This window comes from Numenius arquata, chromosome 8, assembly GCF_964106895.1.
Source record: "Numenius arquata chromosome 8, bNumArq3.hap1.1, whole genome shotgun sequence".
NCBI classification, from domain to species: domain Eukaryota; kingdom Metazoa; phylum Chordata; class Aves; order Charadriiformes; family Scolopacidae; genus Numenius; species Numenius arquata.
The window spans coordinates 13,914,362-13,929,254 of record NC_133583.1 but is presented as its reverse complement, the minus strand read 5'-3'; the positions used below and the strand labels follow the sequence as shown (position 1 = coordinate 13,929,254).

General features: G+C 36.7%; 1 protein-coding gene across 10 annotated transcripts in view; it reads left to right on the top strand.

Annotated features, from left to right (window-relative positions):
- The window catches only part of SLMAP (sarcolemma associated protein), an 83,200-nt gene extending 69,374 nt beyond the window's left edge, over positions 1-13,826 (top strand). For 8 of the 10 annotated variants that reach the window (XM_074151595.1, XM_074151601.1, XM_074151599.1 and 5 more), the window contains 6 exons: positions 327-401; positions 3,112-3,432; positions 4,730-4,847; positions 5,435-5,606; positions 7,093-7,227; positions 11,850-13,826. In XM_074151595.1, the coding sequence (XP_074007696.1) occupies positions 327-401; positions 3,112-3,432; positions 4,730-4,847; positions 5,435-5,606; positions 7,093-7,227; positions 11,850-11,939 (911 nt within the window). In that variant the 3' untranslated portion in view covers positions 11,940-13,826. Of the gene's footprint in view, positions 1-326; positions 402-3,111; positions 3,433-4,729; positions 4,848-5,434; positions 5,607-7,092; positions 7,228-10,746; positions 10,837-11,849 lie in introns of all 10 variants that reach the window. The other 2 variants (XM_074151604.1, XM_074151602.1) reach the window with 1 other exon arrangement.
- Positions 13,827-14,893: the final 1,067 nt, after the last annotated feature.

The window sequence follows — 14,893 nt, the reverse complement described above, 5'->3', positions numbered from 1 at the left end:
TCAGTGTTCTTTATGGGATGTATTTACAGCTTTTTTTTTCCTTTTCCCACACCAGTTTGCATGTAGCACACATGGAGTTTTTGGATCAGGCAACAGATCATATTAATTTCAAATTAATTGTAATACTACCACAATAATGGAATGATGTCTTAATATTAACTTTTTATTAAACTACTTACGCAGTTACTAGCTTTGATAACTTACTGAAATAATATGATTGCTTTAATCTTTTCAGTTAAGGAGAAGTTGTAACTAAAATGAATTACACAGCTGAAATATTTCTTACTAACAAAAACTTTTGGGCACATTTTCACTTCCCTTTATAGCACTATTGGAAGAAGAGAGAAAAGCATATCGAGTGCAAGTTGAAGAATCTAACAAGCAAATAAATGTTCTGCAAGGTAGGAATTTTTTTTTCATCCCACTCTTTTAGGAAAAGTATATGGCTTTGACTGTTTCTGTGGCATCGTAAGAGCTAATAAAGAGGAGCTATTCCTCCTCTTGTCTCTCAATGGTAGTTCAAAATGTTCTGATGTTCGTTGTATGTTTGCTGCTTCCCAGACTTTTAGGGTGTGACACATCTCACAACTTGGGAAAAGTTGTAAAGATGTCAGGATTCTCTCTTGGCAGCCTCTACGAACTGTAGTGGAGAAAAAAAGTTCTGGCAGCTTCATGCAGCAGCATTTCTTAAAGTATTTTCATGGAATCAATGTTTTAGGCCAGCCAGTGCCTCATGGCTTTATGTTTGTCATAGAGAAGGTGCACAGAAACAATTGGGATCCTGTCTTTACATGTGAAGTTCTTTAGATGAACAGATAGGTAAATCAAGGAAATTCAAGTAACTTGTCATTACTTAAAAAAAAAAGGTGACGTGTTCAGTTTAGATGAGGAAATGTCTTAAGTAAGAGATGTAATGGAAGTTTTCTTTCTAATTGCCCTGAATTCTGAAGCACTGGAATGCTTCAGAAACCATTTCAGTATTCTTGGTAGTAATTTTTCGGTATAAGTTATTTCTATAACTCCACTAAACTTCAGAAACTCTTGTATGTGTTTTGGATTGTCATCAACGATGCAGACAGAAGGAAAAAAACAAATTTCTTTGAAATACTGCTATTACTGAGAAGCAGGAATTTAGCTTGGCTTCATAAAGAAACTATTATCATGAACATACAGTTCGAGAAAAGTCACTCCTTTGCTCATTAATGGGTTATGCTCATTGCTGTGTTAGCAAGTCATAATTCACGGTGGTTTAGAAATATGTGGTTTCCAAGCATATTGGGTAGGTAAATTCAAGGCTTCTAATCTAAGGATACATGAAAGGGCAATTGTTCATGTATAATGTGTTGTATTACTGTCAAGTTGTTCTTATCTATTATTTGATTTGCTGTTCTGTTAGTGTAAGCCCCTAGAAACAATTTCCAAACAAATGAGGCGGTAGTAAGCCTCATGTTGCTCACAGGTATTTAAAAATCCATCATGCTGCAAATGTCGTTGTGGAACAGAAGCCATTTCATCTTACACAAAAGTGCTGTGAAATCTAACTTACTGCTGTCTATAAAAGCTCTAATGTATTACAGTGTATAATGACTATTATGGTTTTTTCCCATACTGTCTTTTCCCTCCAGAGCGTGGAATTGTAATTCATAAGTTCTTTAGTTTATCTAATGAGCTGAATGTCCTGCTGGAGTCTGTTTAGAGAAGGGGGAAAAAAGTTGCATTTTTCTTCTTCACTGTACATCAACTAACAGCAAAGTTTCTGGATGGTACCTGTACATGTATTACTGTATGTGCAGCTACTGAAAAACATCAAGTGCAGTTGTCAGGAAAGTGCAAGTCTCTCTTGAGTAGTATTTATGCTATGTCAGTTTGTGGCACGACACGCTCACATTCTCCGTGTCATCTTCTATAACAGATTGAGAGAACAAAAATAAATACAAGACATCTATGAAGGTTACTCAGCCCTGGTTATTTTCCCTGTGCTTTCCACTGTCCTTTTTTGTCCTTTGCTTCTGAAACATAGGACTTCAAACGTGTCATTCTGACAGTCTACAGTATCTTATATTAGGTTTTCAAGTGATGTTAAGAACTTTGCACTTTTCTTCTCAGAGCAATTCTTCATTAATTTAGTAATTGCTTTTTCCCATGTTAAAAATCAATGAAATACATGTGAACTTTGATATGTGTTCTTTAAAAAGCCAAACAAAAACACTGAGCAAATTAAGCACTTTGCTTCCATCAGTCAGGGTTTTAACTATAATTTTGTTCTTCTTTCTTTCATGCTTCCCTTTCCTCTGTACTGTACTTTTTTTTGTTTTAAGCTGTTTGCACTGGATTCTATTCACATGCTTGTTTATGAAAAATAGTTGTGCTCAGAGATGTGTTTAGTAATGAAACAGTTTTGAATGGGGGGAATAATTTATAAGGTTTGCTTCATACAGCAATGTAAAATAACCTTCTGTGTATGTGACTGCTGCACATTTACAGTAAACTGTAAATGCTGAAGGATGACTTACAGTTCAGTATATTCAGTGCAGCTGTCCCTTTCAATTCAAAATTAATCTTGCACTTTGAAAAATGCTTTTTTGCAAAGAAGTAAAGTAATTTTTATTTCCTTTACTACGTGTTGAGACTGCAGTAGAAGTTAGACTCTGTGCCTTAAATATTTATAGGCATCACAAGTTAACTGCTGAAGAGGCAAACGTTTCCAATGTAGCTTTGCCAACTGTTTGGCTTGTCACAGAAGCTTTCTTGCCTTTCCTCTTGTCTCCAAACCCCACAGTGCCCTTGTTCTGTAATGCTTGTTTTGCTTATGGTGAAGCTGGATCTAAATCTTGGCTTCAGATTTTGGAGAGTTGCTTTAGTATCAAACACGTAACACAACCCTGTCTAAGAAAGTTTTGTAATTCTTACTTCCTTCGACTCTCTAATGCATGACCCCCCATACATGTCTCTTGAAGGGTACAGCATTTGATAAAATTAATATATTTTTCAATTGCATTAGGATTCTTTAGTCCTATTAAACAGCAGCAAGATGAGAAAGGGAGTTATGTTTTTTTAGATTTCCTGTAAATGCAGTTTTAAGAAATATTAACAGTACTGTATGCTTTCCAGCTCAGTTGCGAAGATTACAAGAAGATATTGAGAATCTTCGGGAGGAAAAGGAGAGTGAAATTTCAAGCACTCGAAATGAACTAGTCAGTGCTCAAAATGAGATTCTGTCACTTCAACAAGTAGCAGAAAAGACAGCATCAGAACGAGATACAGATATTTCTGCGTTGCAACATGAGCTGCAAACAGTGCGCGCGGAACTCGAACGGTGGCGGAAGGATGCCTCAGATTATGAAAAAGAAATTGTCAGCCTGCAAGCCAGTTTTCAGCTGAGGTGTCAGCAGTGTGAGGATCAGCAGAAGGAAGAGGCTACTCGCTTAAAAGGTGCTTGATTAAAAGGATGTCACAGACCAGTGCTAACAGTAGCATCCTTCTCAATCTGATGAATGTCAATTATTCAAATCACCATTTGTCTGTCTGTCTCTACAGACATTTATTCTGTGTGTGTATATATATATATATACACACACACACGTGCGTTCATATATGTATATCAAGGCTTGTAGTGTTACAAAAGCTGTTTTGTATGCATCCTTAAATAGTAATTGTCAAATATGCCTAAATTAGTCTAGGTACCCTTTGATATTAAAAGTAGACCAAGTATAGAAAAGATGGAAAACATGTACTGTTTGAGGGACTGCCACAGATTTCCAAAAGGATTTGTGTAACTTCTGTATAATTTAAATCAGTAAACGGGTGTCTTCACTCAAGACAAATAACTCTATTTTGTGGCTTAAAAAAACCCTGTTGATCCTATCTCATTTTTAACATAAAAATGTTAAAATAAATTTAAAATTAAAGCTTTATTCTGGACACATGATGTAGAGATACACAAATATGTTGTGCTGAGCCAGCATATCAGGCTGCTTCTGGGCTCAGTCATTTGAGTTTCCCTTTACTTGTAATGCACTCTCAGCAGAGCTGCTTGAGAGCCACTGCACTAGGCCTATAGCTTCAGGCCTTGGAGGATCTGCTAATAGAATTCAAAAGCTCATACTGAAACTTTGTACATGCCGCAGAGCAACTGGTGTATATAGAATATGCTTTAAATTCTGAATCAGGTAATCTTTGTGAAGTTGCCAGAGAAGCCTTGTTCCAGTTCAGACTCCAGTCTCCGTCATTGTATTGCTAAGACCTATATAATGTTGATTTTTATCTATTTTACCACAGACTGATTTATTTCAAAGGTCTCATTTTGACCCTTTAGTTATTGCTTTAAACATTCTGTTACTTGTAGCAGAGGTATGGTATCTAGTGATTTGCTATTTTCAACTCTGGGAAATTAATTTCTTCAAATATGCTTTTCTGTCACTGTTTCTCAAATTCTAGAGTAGATCTATAAACAGACTGTTTTCTTCTCCTTTGTGCCTTAGAAAAAGCTCGCATTAAAAAAAAAAAAAACCAAAACGTTAGCTTGTTTAATGGCGCACAAACCTCATAACAGTAGATGATGTGGTAATGTTTTATAGGTGCTTGTGAGAGAATTCATGGGACGTGATTATAATCAAATATAGTCGTGATTTACAACTGATACCAGCTTTTCCTCCATTTATTAGCTAGTGATACTTGAAGCAGTCATGAAATAATTTCACTCAATTCAATTAAATTTTATTCATTGCAGGTGAACTTGAGAAGTTGAAGGCAGAGTGGAGTGCTCTGGAAGCTGAATGCGTTACACTAAGGAAGGAGAATACTTCGCTTACATCTGAACTTCAACGACAAGAGAAGGAGCTTTCTAGGTAAGGATTTGCATAATGGGGATATGCAAGAACTATCCCTTATTTTTCTTTCTGTCTTGCACAGGCACAAATTAATGCTACTTGGTTATTGCACTGAAGTTTTTAATGGCTTAATTTAGATCTTTCTATGACTGTTACACGATTGTACTAAACACTTGAAGAATGTACTAGCTATTAGCTTATACAGCTGGAGTAAGCAAAGAAGCGTGTGCGTAAATAAGTAAAATACTTCTAACAACCTTGGACAGACTTCTCATTGCTTTGGAATATATAATAAATACTTAGTAATAAAAAAAAGAAACTAAAAATTATGAATTATAAATTATTTAAATTATATCTTATAATTAATTATACACACTAAGCTGTGCATATATATTTAAAAGCAAGACTACAGCCAGCATTCTGTGTCCATACTTTGTGTAGGGACACAGCAGTGATCTGTACTTCTACGATTGCTCTAAGCTGTTATTTCCATATTAAATGAAAATAATGTGTGAAACGTTGGAGGATGGAAAGTGCTTTAAAAAAAACCTCTTGTCTCTTTATATTTAAAACACATGAGGAATCAACTGGATTTTGTTTTTCAGCTCTCAGAAGCAGAGTTTAGCGCTAACCAGCGATATAAGTGTTCTTGAAATGTCTCGAAAGGAACTTGAAAATCAGATGGGATCTTTGAGAGAAAAGCATCAACGGGATGCAGCTAGTCTGAAAAGCCAACTCAGTGAAGCTGAGAGTCAAGCAAAAGATGTTCAGAAAGAGGTAACACAAAACTTTATTTCTGTTTTGAGAGAGAATATAATGCCCAATGACTTTGACTTTTAAGCCAAAAGAAAAGGAAAAATGTAAGATTTCTAGAAATGAAAGTTTTGCATACTTTTATTGCAAGTACTTTTATGGTAGCTAATTATAGATAGACTGGGCACTAAATCAGGGAAGATTTCAGATAAAATTATTTTCATGTGTTTTGGGAACTTCCTAAAGTTTACTTTCGTACATTACCTTAGTGAATTTAATTTTAAGCTGTTCATACAGGTAAATCCTTATTCAGAGTCTTCCTGAACATCGTGGTGTAGAGTTTCATTAGCTTTTATGAGTCAAAATGAATTCTTTTTAGTCAGTATGATCTTCCTAGTTAGCTTTTAACTCTTATTTGACAACAGGGCTGCACATTCTTTACAAAGGTCTTCTTTCATCTTACTGGATCTCTAGGCTGCTGGAGATGATTAGCAAGTAGAGAAGGAACACTAGTGTTTTGATCATATATTTCATCTGCCTGCCCATCTTTAAAGATGATGTCTGGAAGAAGGCCATAACCTTCAACCATGACTTGTTTTCTCTTATGAGCATTTTGAGTGAAATTTTCCCCAGTCGTCACTGCTTTTAGTTTCTTTTGTAGTCTTTTGCCTTGCTTTGTCATTAATTCATCCATCTCGCGTTCCTTACCTTTTTCAGAACTTGAAAAACCCACTCTTGTTAGGCTGTGTTTTTATAATCAAATATATTTGTAAAGATGCCTCATCTTTTAAATTTGTGGTAAATGCTAGTACTGAAAGTCATTAGTTCTGTCCTTATTAATCCCTGTTGTGAGGACTACTAGAAAGCTTGTGATCTACAGAAAAAAATTGAATGTGAGTTTAAAAAGGAGAAACTGCCTGCACTGTAGGAATATGGGGCACATTCATGCAGTATTGTTTCTATGTGACCCACACTGAGGATTATGGCCTGATAGTAATAAGCAGTAATATTTTTTTAAAATGCTTTTCTTACCCTTATGTTTGAATCTGCTGTGTGGGAAGAGGGTTTGATTTAATTCATACAGAATGTTGATTTTTGCACCTTTTTGATTGGTGTAGATATTTAAGCTAGAGCCTAGATATAAGACCACTATTTAAACGTAAGGTGCTCCTTGTTCCTCTGTTTCTTGTTTTGTCTTCATAGTTTCTACAGTCCTTTCCAATATGATAATGAGTAACTGTTTGGTAGGAGAGATGAATTAAGGCCTTGCACTTCGTATTTCCTTGTTTTTAGTGATCCCAGCCCTTCAAAGTCAGGGACAAAATCTTAATTTAGAAAAAAAGAAAATCTGAAGTAAGATTTTTCTACCCTGCTTTTATGAAAAGAGAGTGCACTGATCCAAGGCGAGTTGCTCTAGGCAGATGACAGGGAAGGAAGCTGCACGCTAAGCAAATGTAAGCATTTGTTGGGTGTCCAGGGGTATGCAGACTGTTTTATCTTTGTCTTTTAGTATGAAAGAACACAGACTCTGCTCTCAGAGCTGAAGGCGAAATATGAGGTGGCTGAACAAGAAAATCAGTCGCTCACAGAAGAACTCAAACAATGTAAAGAAAACCTGAAGCTGCTACAAGAAAAAGGAAACAACGTAAGTCTGTACAAAATATTTGGGGAAGTGGAGTTATGATGCTGGCAATTCTGTTGATAGAGGGAATATATGAGAGTCAAATAGAAAAGGACAAACTTAAAAAAAAAAAAGACAAAAAAGGGCAGTCTACTGTATTATATGCAAAATTCCATTCTGGTACTACCTGTGCATATTTACAGGTCATTACAGTGTTATAATTATGCATGCAAGCTAAATTCCCAGCTGTGTGACAGTTTTAACTATAGCCTTAGATATCTGCTCTCTTGAAAACATCTGGCTTAAATACTAGTTAGTGAACCAGAACTAAGCAAAACTTTTTAATTTCAGAGAATGGTACATGGGTAAAAGCTGAGAAATCTGGATCCGAATGAATTAAGCAACCTTTTTCAAGATGCTTTTATTAGTGTTTATTACCACGGATGTTCCCTTCTTACTTTTGCTCATGCTTCTTAACAGTGGTTATCCCTGATCGGCTTATGCTTTAAACAGTGCAGTTGAACTGTCCTTTCTATTCACTAATGAAAATATTCTTCTCTGTTGCAACTAGTTTGAGAGGTTGTATCATTAGAATTGAGTTTACAGCTAGGGACAACATTTTATACTGAGACTTCTGAAATTCTCCAAATGATGAGGGTGTGGCAGACACGTTATAAGGTGGTCATAGCCTTACTTCAGATACCTTACTACACTGGGATGGCTGGTTTATTGTCTTCCTGGACCGCCTCTATGGTCAGTGCAGGGTGAACAACTCTTGTAGTGGACAGTACAAACCAGGAGGATAATGAATGCTCTGTAACAGCCTTTTAGGAAACTGTTTCTCTGGAGAAAATTTTACAGATACCATTCTCAAAAATCAGCTGGCTGCTAGATGCCCAAAGCTCATGTGAATACTCTTGACATAGCCAATTACTGGATGTAAACCTCTAACATAGTAGAGCTGTCAAAGATGTAAAGAATTCAAAGCCCTTTTCACTTTTTTCAGCCATATTTTCAGGAATAAGATGCTGTAATTCTCATGGAACCTGCTTCCTGCTTAGAATTCTCCTGCAATGCTCAGCTAATGTTGAGTTATTAAAGTAGGCAGAAAACAAACAAACCAAAAACCTCCTGTTCTGGTAGAACAGATCACACTGAATAAATAACTGTGAATGTGAGATTTTCTGCTCTGTTAAAAACGTTAACCTCAGGATTAAATGATCAGTGGAAAAAGGGGGATAGTAGAGGGAAGAAATACTGTGAAGGGAATTGGAGCATCTGATGAAAATGGAAAAACTTGCAAGGTAAGGGAAATTTTAGGAAGAATTTGAGGTGAGTATTTATATAAAATCAGGAACCACAGTAGTTGCCAAAACCTGCTTCCAGAGGAGGATTTAGTTATGACAGTTGAAACCTGGGGGTCAGGGTATGGTGAAGAGCATCCAACTATATAAAGACCTGCAGGACAAACTTGCTGTTCAAGCAAGCGTTACTCACAATGAGTAATGTGAAACATATCTATCTTGTGGATTATGTGAAGCATCATGGATACTGGGCCGAGTTCCGAGGTCAAATTTTTCAAGTACCATTGTCCCCTTATGCTTGAATCATTATCTGCTACTTCATTTCTGAGGACAGTGTCCCACAGAAGGTGACTTCCCACTGTGGGACTTGTTCGTTTTTGCAGCCCATAAGTATCTGAGTTTGCGTATCTTCATATTCTAATACAAGATGCACATTTTTGATGAAGCACCTAGTTAAATGCTCCTCAACAATAAGGAGATAAGTTTGTGAAGGGAAAAATTTAATTGTTTGGAGGCAATTTCATTTAATGTGGTGGACATTTATCATCTGTTTCATTTGCCAAGATGCCTCAGCCATGAATGCATATAACTTTAAAAACTAAAAAAATTTAAGAAATAATAGAAAAATCCATTGAATCATTCACTGAACTATCAATTGATAGAAAAGACAAGGCCTCTGTACTCCATTTGAGATATCATTTAAATATTTAGGTTTTATACTTAAGTTTTACTTTAAAAAAAAAAAGTGTGTTCTGAAACGCTTAGCAGTGTGGCGTACTACTTGTGCTTGCATGCTTATAGTCACTGATTATTTCCTGATGCGCTTTATATGACAGATTTGTTTATGTGAATGGTTTGAGAACATTATCTGCTCTGGTTGACTTAAACTTCTGGCACTTTTTTTGAACACTGCTGTGATTATTTCTACCAACATGCTCTCTGTGGGAAGGTGGAACTCTGATTTGTGGCACCAATGACACAAAAATAATCCTGCATGAAAATTACTGTAATAGTTGCACATAATTTGTCTATTAAATATTTGCCTTGATTAAAACAAATTTTAATCGAATGGCAGAGACTAAAATACTTTCTAAGATTCCTGTTTTGAACCGTATTGGAGGTTCTATGATTGACTTGTACAAATTCATAACAAGATGAGATTTTATTTATGAATCACAATGTTTTAGAAAGTCTTCAAACATGAATTTGTTATTTATTTATTTGACTGAACTAAATCAAGGTGACTTCAGCACAAAAAATTTTTTAAGAAAATATTTAGCATGGTTTGAACTTAACCTCTGTGTGTCTGTGTGTGTGCACGAATATATAGGCTGGGATCCAGAGAAAGTAGATGTCTTCCAAGGACAGCTTAAAAAGAAATTGGGTCCTTTTTTGCTTTTAATTTGTCATATTAAGGATAGAAGCTGTCCATCCAGAACGTAAGGTAAATTAGTTTACAGTTAATTGAATGTAGCTGAGAAAATGTGTAGATGGTTCTAACGAGGCCATAAGCTAAATGAACCCTGCAATTCCTGCCAGCTGGTAGTTTGGCCGAGCTGCAGCCTTTGATCGATTTTTCAGAATTGCATTTGGTCACAAGGCTGATGACCTGCCAGAGATGCTGATCTTCGTGGTGTCTCTAATAGAAATGTACTTCCCTGCTGTCGAGTAACTTAGTGTTGATTGTACAGTCATGTTACAATCTCACGGAAATGTCTGAACTGCGGGGTTTGCCTGTGGAGACATAGTTGTAATTGATTCACTAATAGAGGAAAAAGATTGTTTTTTGTGGAGGCTGGTGATGGAAAATGGGAAGGGCTAACTTGCAAGGAATGAAGAAGTAGCTGAAAAATTCAATATCTGGTGTGAGTCTTTCTGCCTTAAGAAATCCAGATGGGATTTCCTGTCATGTAAAAAAACTAAAACCATCTATGAATAAGATACAGGCAAATCGGTTTAAGATTTGTATTGTTTTTAAGTGCTAAATTCCAAGTTGTTGCAAGAGGTTTCTTAGAACATTTTCTGCTTACTTCCCTTTATTTTTAAACATCCCTGTTCATTTGAGTAGAATGGTGTACTAACTTTGTATACCAGATTAGATCATGCTGTATTGTGTTAGATGTCTTTAATACATTTCAATTAAAACAAAACTCACTGACTTATTTCCCCCTCTCTAAATCATCTTTACCTGATTGATTTATAGCACAAAGTGATTTTTAATATCCCTTCCCTTCTTTAGCCTTCCATATTACAACCCGTCCCAGCCGTATTCATCGGCCTAATCCTGGCTTTCCTGTATTGGTGTTACGGCCCATTGTGGTAGCGAAAGGTACAAGCACTACTGTTCAGTCAATGTATGTTTGTCCCTCTCACCTGTTTGTGCCATTTCTGTATAAAATAGTGCATGGTGAAATGCTCACAGGTACTTTTTTTACCTTAAGCAAACCCTTCATTTAATATGCCATTCTTGTTGATACTGACGAGCTGAGCGATCAACTAATCATTTAACATCTGTGTGATTTCTTTAATTCTAACAATGAATTTCGTTCTAACTGGTTCTGAATGTGCCTCTTCTAACTCAGTTTGTCTTTAGCAAATGGGCTACCTTTTGCACAATGCTGCGATGCTAGGGCCTGTAAGAAAACTTAATTGCTTAATTAACTATGAAAAATGAAGAGTTTGCCTCTTAAAATAATAAAAATCAACAAGAAATTCCTCTCTGGCTCTAAACACTTTAATTTTTCTCACTATTGCTATGAAGAAGATGGAAAAAGAGACAAGATGAGAAATAGGTTGTTGGTTTGTATTCTGAACTCCCAGCTTGCATTTTCTCTAACGTCTCTCAGTGTGTCCTCCTCTTAAAATGCTATTCTTGTCATGAAATGTTGTGACAATCCGTTTGAAATGATGTTGTCAGGATCTGCTACAAACTAACTTTGTAGATCTGGATTTTAAGATTCAAAAGCTCAGTTGAAGATGTCAGTACTGCATAAACCTGTGTCTAGCGATTACTTGGCACAAGCGATGTTTTGAACATCTTAAGCCCTCACACGTTTAATAGCAGATTCCTTTGAGGTGCGTACAGTAATGAAGCTGGAAATACGGAACAGCCAAAGGTTCTCCTGACGATCCTCAGTCACGAAGAGTCGTGGAGTTCCCTTTGCTAGAGAAACACGGGTTACTGTGATGCTCTAAGTCAGGGCCAGCCTGCAGCAGGGCTTGTGGGTAACGTTTTAGTGACGCCTATCAACAGGTACTCAGGACTTTCAGGAACCACGGGGTAAACTGGTTAGTATGAATTAGAACAAATATGATATTGATTTTTTTTTTCTCTCCACACAGAGACAATGGCCTTGGATGCCTGTGATGGCAGCTTTGGTTGCTGTAACAGCCGTGGTGCTGTACCCAGGCCTAACCAGAGCTTCTCCATGAGAACTGTTGTTGAATCCATACACCGTCCTCCCTTTAGAAGCTGGCAACATTCATATACTGAGGGAAAACAGATTAATTCTCTTCCTTTTTACCTCTTAATACAGCACAGCTCTGCGTGAGAACAGCAGTAGGGTCATTTGCTTTAAACTGTATAAAATGTATCTGTCTATAAAGAGGGAATAAAATTGTGATTCATCATACTGTGAGCAATATTTTTGCTTACAATTTCATGCAAGTTATAAATTAGTATGTTGGGATTCTGAATACTATAATGGTGGCCTAAAGTAGGCTTCTTGGTACCAAATTATTTATAATGGCTAGGGTTGTGGACACTTACTTTAGAATCTGATTGCCAGATTTAAAAGGAAAAACACATTTCTGATTTGGACACCCAAGCCAAGTAACCTTGCAGATACTTGGAAAACAGATGCAGTGTGCTCAGTGCCTTTCAGTACAATTTTGTTTTGCTTTGTTGTTGTTTTTTTTTTTTTAAAAAGAAAAAAACAAATTAGTATACTATTTTACTTGCTGTTAGTCACTGAGCTGTTGGGAACAAGACTTAAGAAAACTTCTCTTACCATGCCTTTCGAAGGAAGCTATTTTTCTTTGATAAGGATTGCTTTATTAATGATTTTTGGAAATAAACACAATTCATGTCCAGCCTTAAAGAGACAGAGATACTGATGGTGAAGACCAGCCTAGAGTATTTAGTGTGCGCGTGTGCGAGTGTAAGCATGTGTGTGTTCTTGAGTGAACTAAGGTGTTTCTGGGAGCAAGTACTTGGTCATTTGATGGACATAGTGCAGTGATACAACTTACGTTAACTTTAGTTTGAATGTAATTTATTGAATTTCATATATTTAAAGAGACGCATTCTTTAAAAGTATGAATACTTTCTCACATACCACATGTATCAATTTATTTTTTCAGTCATTTGATACTTTCTGACTTGAGCTGGAGAAGCTCTTTAGATAAGCTTTTGTTGACGTAACTTTGTTAAGAGAACTGCTACAGTACATCTGTGATTAGCTGAAATCTAAGATACATAAAATACTACAAAATTGGAATCATATACCTGATGATGTATTGTCAGGTCAAGATGATCTCAATTCGGTAGTAAAATTTTGTGCATCCTCATCACATGGCTGTAAGTATGATGCAGTGGTCCCCATTACAAAGTTTATTTTCCTTATCTAAGTACTATAACTATTGCTATTTGCTGACTTTTGGTGGGAATCACTGTAGTTAGTGCTGAATTAAATGTAGACTGTAGTTGTCTTGTTCAGCTCAACAGTTCTGTCAAAAAAGTTTATTAAAGACTTAAATAATATGCTAAAGAATGGTAAAGTAAAATGGCTCTGCTAAAGGAAACTTCAAAATAGGGAAGTAATCTCAGCAATTGAATTGGCTTTAAAAAATGTTATGGCAATCGACAGATAGTTTAAATATTTAAATAGAAATTTAGCATATAATTTACTTTGTGAGGTTTTAAGGGTCATTGTCCTTTAATTAAAGGTTCTATATTAAGTTACGTGGGATTTGCTAATGGGAGGATTATTAGTTGGAAAAAATAGTCCACAAGTGACTTGTAGAATATAAATATTGTCATTTAGTTCATTCATTTCATCCTTTTCAGTTGCAGGAAGCCATCCAACCACAGAACACTCGTATGCCAGTGGTACTTAGTACCTCTTGTATATAGGTTATTGCAAATATTGTTCTGAAATGCTTAACTTCAGAATTACATTTTTTAAAGTAAATAATTGTTTTAAATCTATTTTGTAAAGATATAAAAATACAATAGAATTTCTGGAGTACAGATTAAACTATTTGCACTAACACACGTGATGTGCATGATTTAATAAAATAACTTTACTCTCCCTATGCATGTTTGAGTTGAATGTCATTTAAAAACAAAAGATTCATGCTAAGTTTCTTTTGCGCTAGATATTGCCACAGTTACTAGGCACAATGTCTGCAGCATGTCCAGTAATAGCAAAAGACTTTTTTTTTTTTTTTTTTTTTTTACCTTGTATTTCACATATGCACTGGTTTAAGGTTTTATCTAGCTGATCTCTCTCCTGGCTGTGGCTTTCAGAAAGAAAGGGGGGAGGAGAGTGTGAGGAAAGGCTTGGGAGCATTATTGCCATGGTGGGGGGAAAGAAGCATTGCTGAGGGTGGCTTGTACCTGTGGCAGGGTTGTGAGGCTGGAGGAACAATGGGCACAGAGAGCGGGGCAACAGTGGAAAGCCCTTCTAGGGGAAGGGAGGCTGATGCTGCCTCCTCTCTTCTTCGGCATCTTGAACTCCCGATTTGTCCCTCCTACAGCTGCTGTTTCTTTTCCAGTTGATTCTGTTCCCTCCTCCCTGCCGGTAGCATGTAGACATGGTGCGAGGAGGTGGAGTGGGGCCTGGTGGAGCAGTGGTCCCTCCTGGCTGGTGGCGGGGAAGGTGCTGAGCTCCCTGGGACCAGCCTCGGGTGGGCTGTGCTGCCAGGTGGTGCCCCATACCGAGCAACGCTGCCTGAGACTTAAGTTTGTTCTTGTATTAAAGACAAATGTTGTGTTTTCAGATATCTTTAGAGCATCAGAGAGCTGAGATTTGGGACCCAACATGGCTGTATTAAAGGAGAAAGATTTCTAATTTCATAATTTTTTAATGATGTGCATGTGTGCATATTTATATTGCATACACAGGTGCGTAGTACACATTGCATGGGGGTTTGTGCTTACAGGTGTACCTGCACTTCCCTAATACAGTGCCTTTCCCAGGAGCTCTTGACATTTGCATGTTCAAAATGATCAAGAATGAGGCAAAATGCATAGTTCACTCTTTTGTTGTGAGAATCCCTGGAGAAGGAATGGATAACTGGGAAGCTGCTGTTCTTCAGCGCTTTGATAGTAAAGCAGTGAGTGGAGTTATTTTGCAAGCACTCTATGCACAAACTTCTCTGGT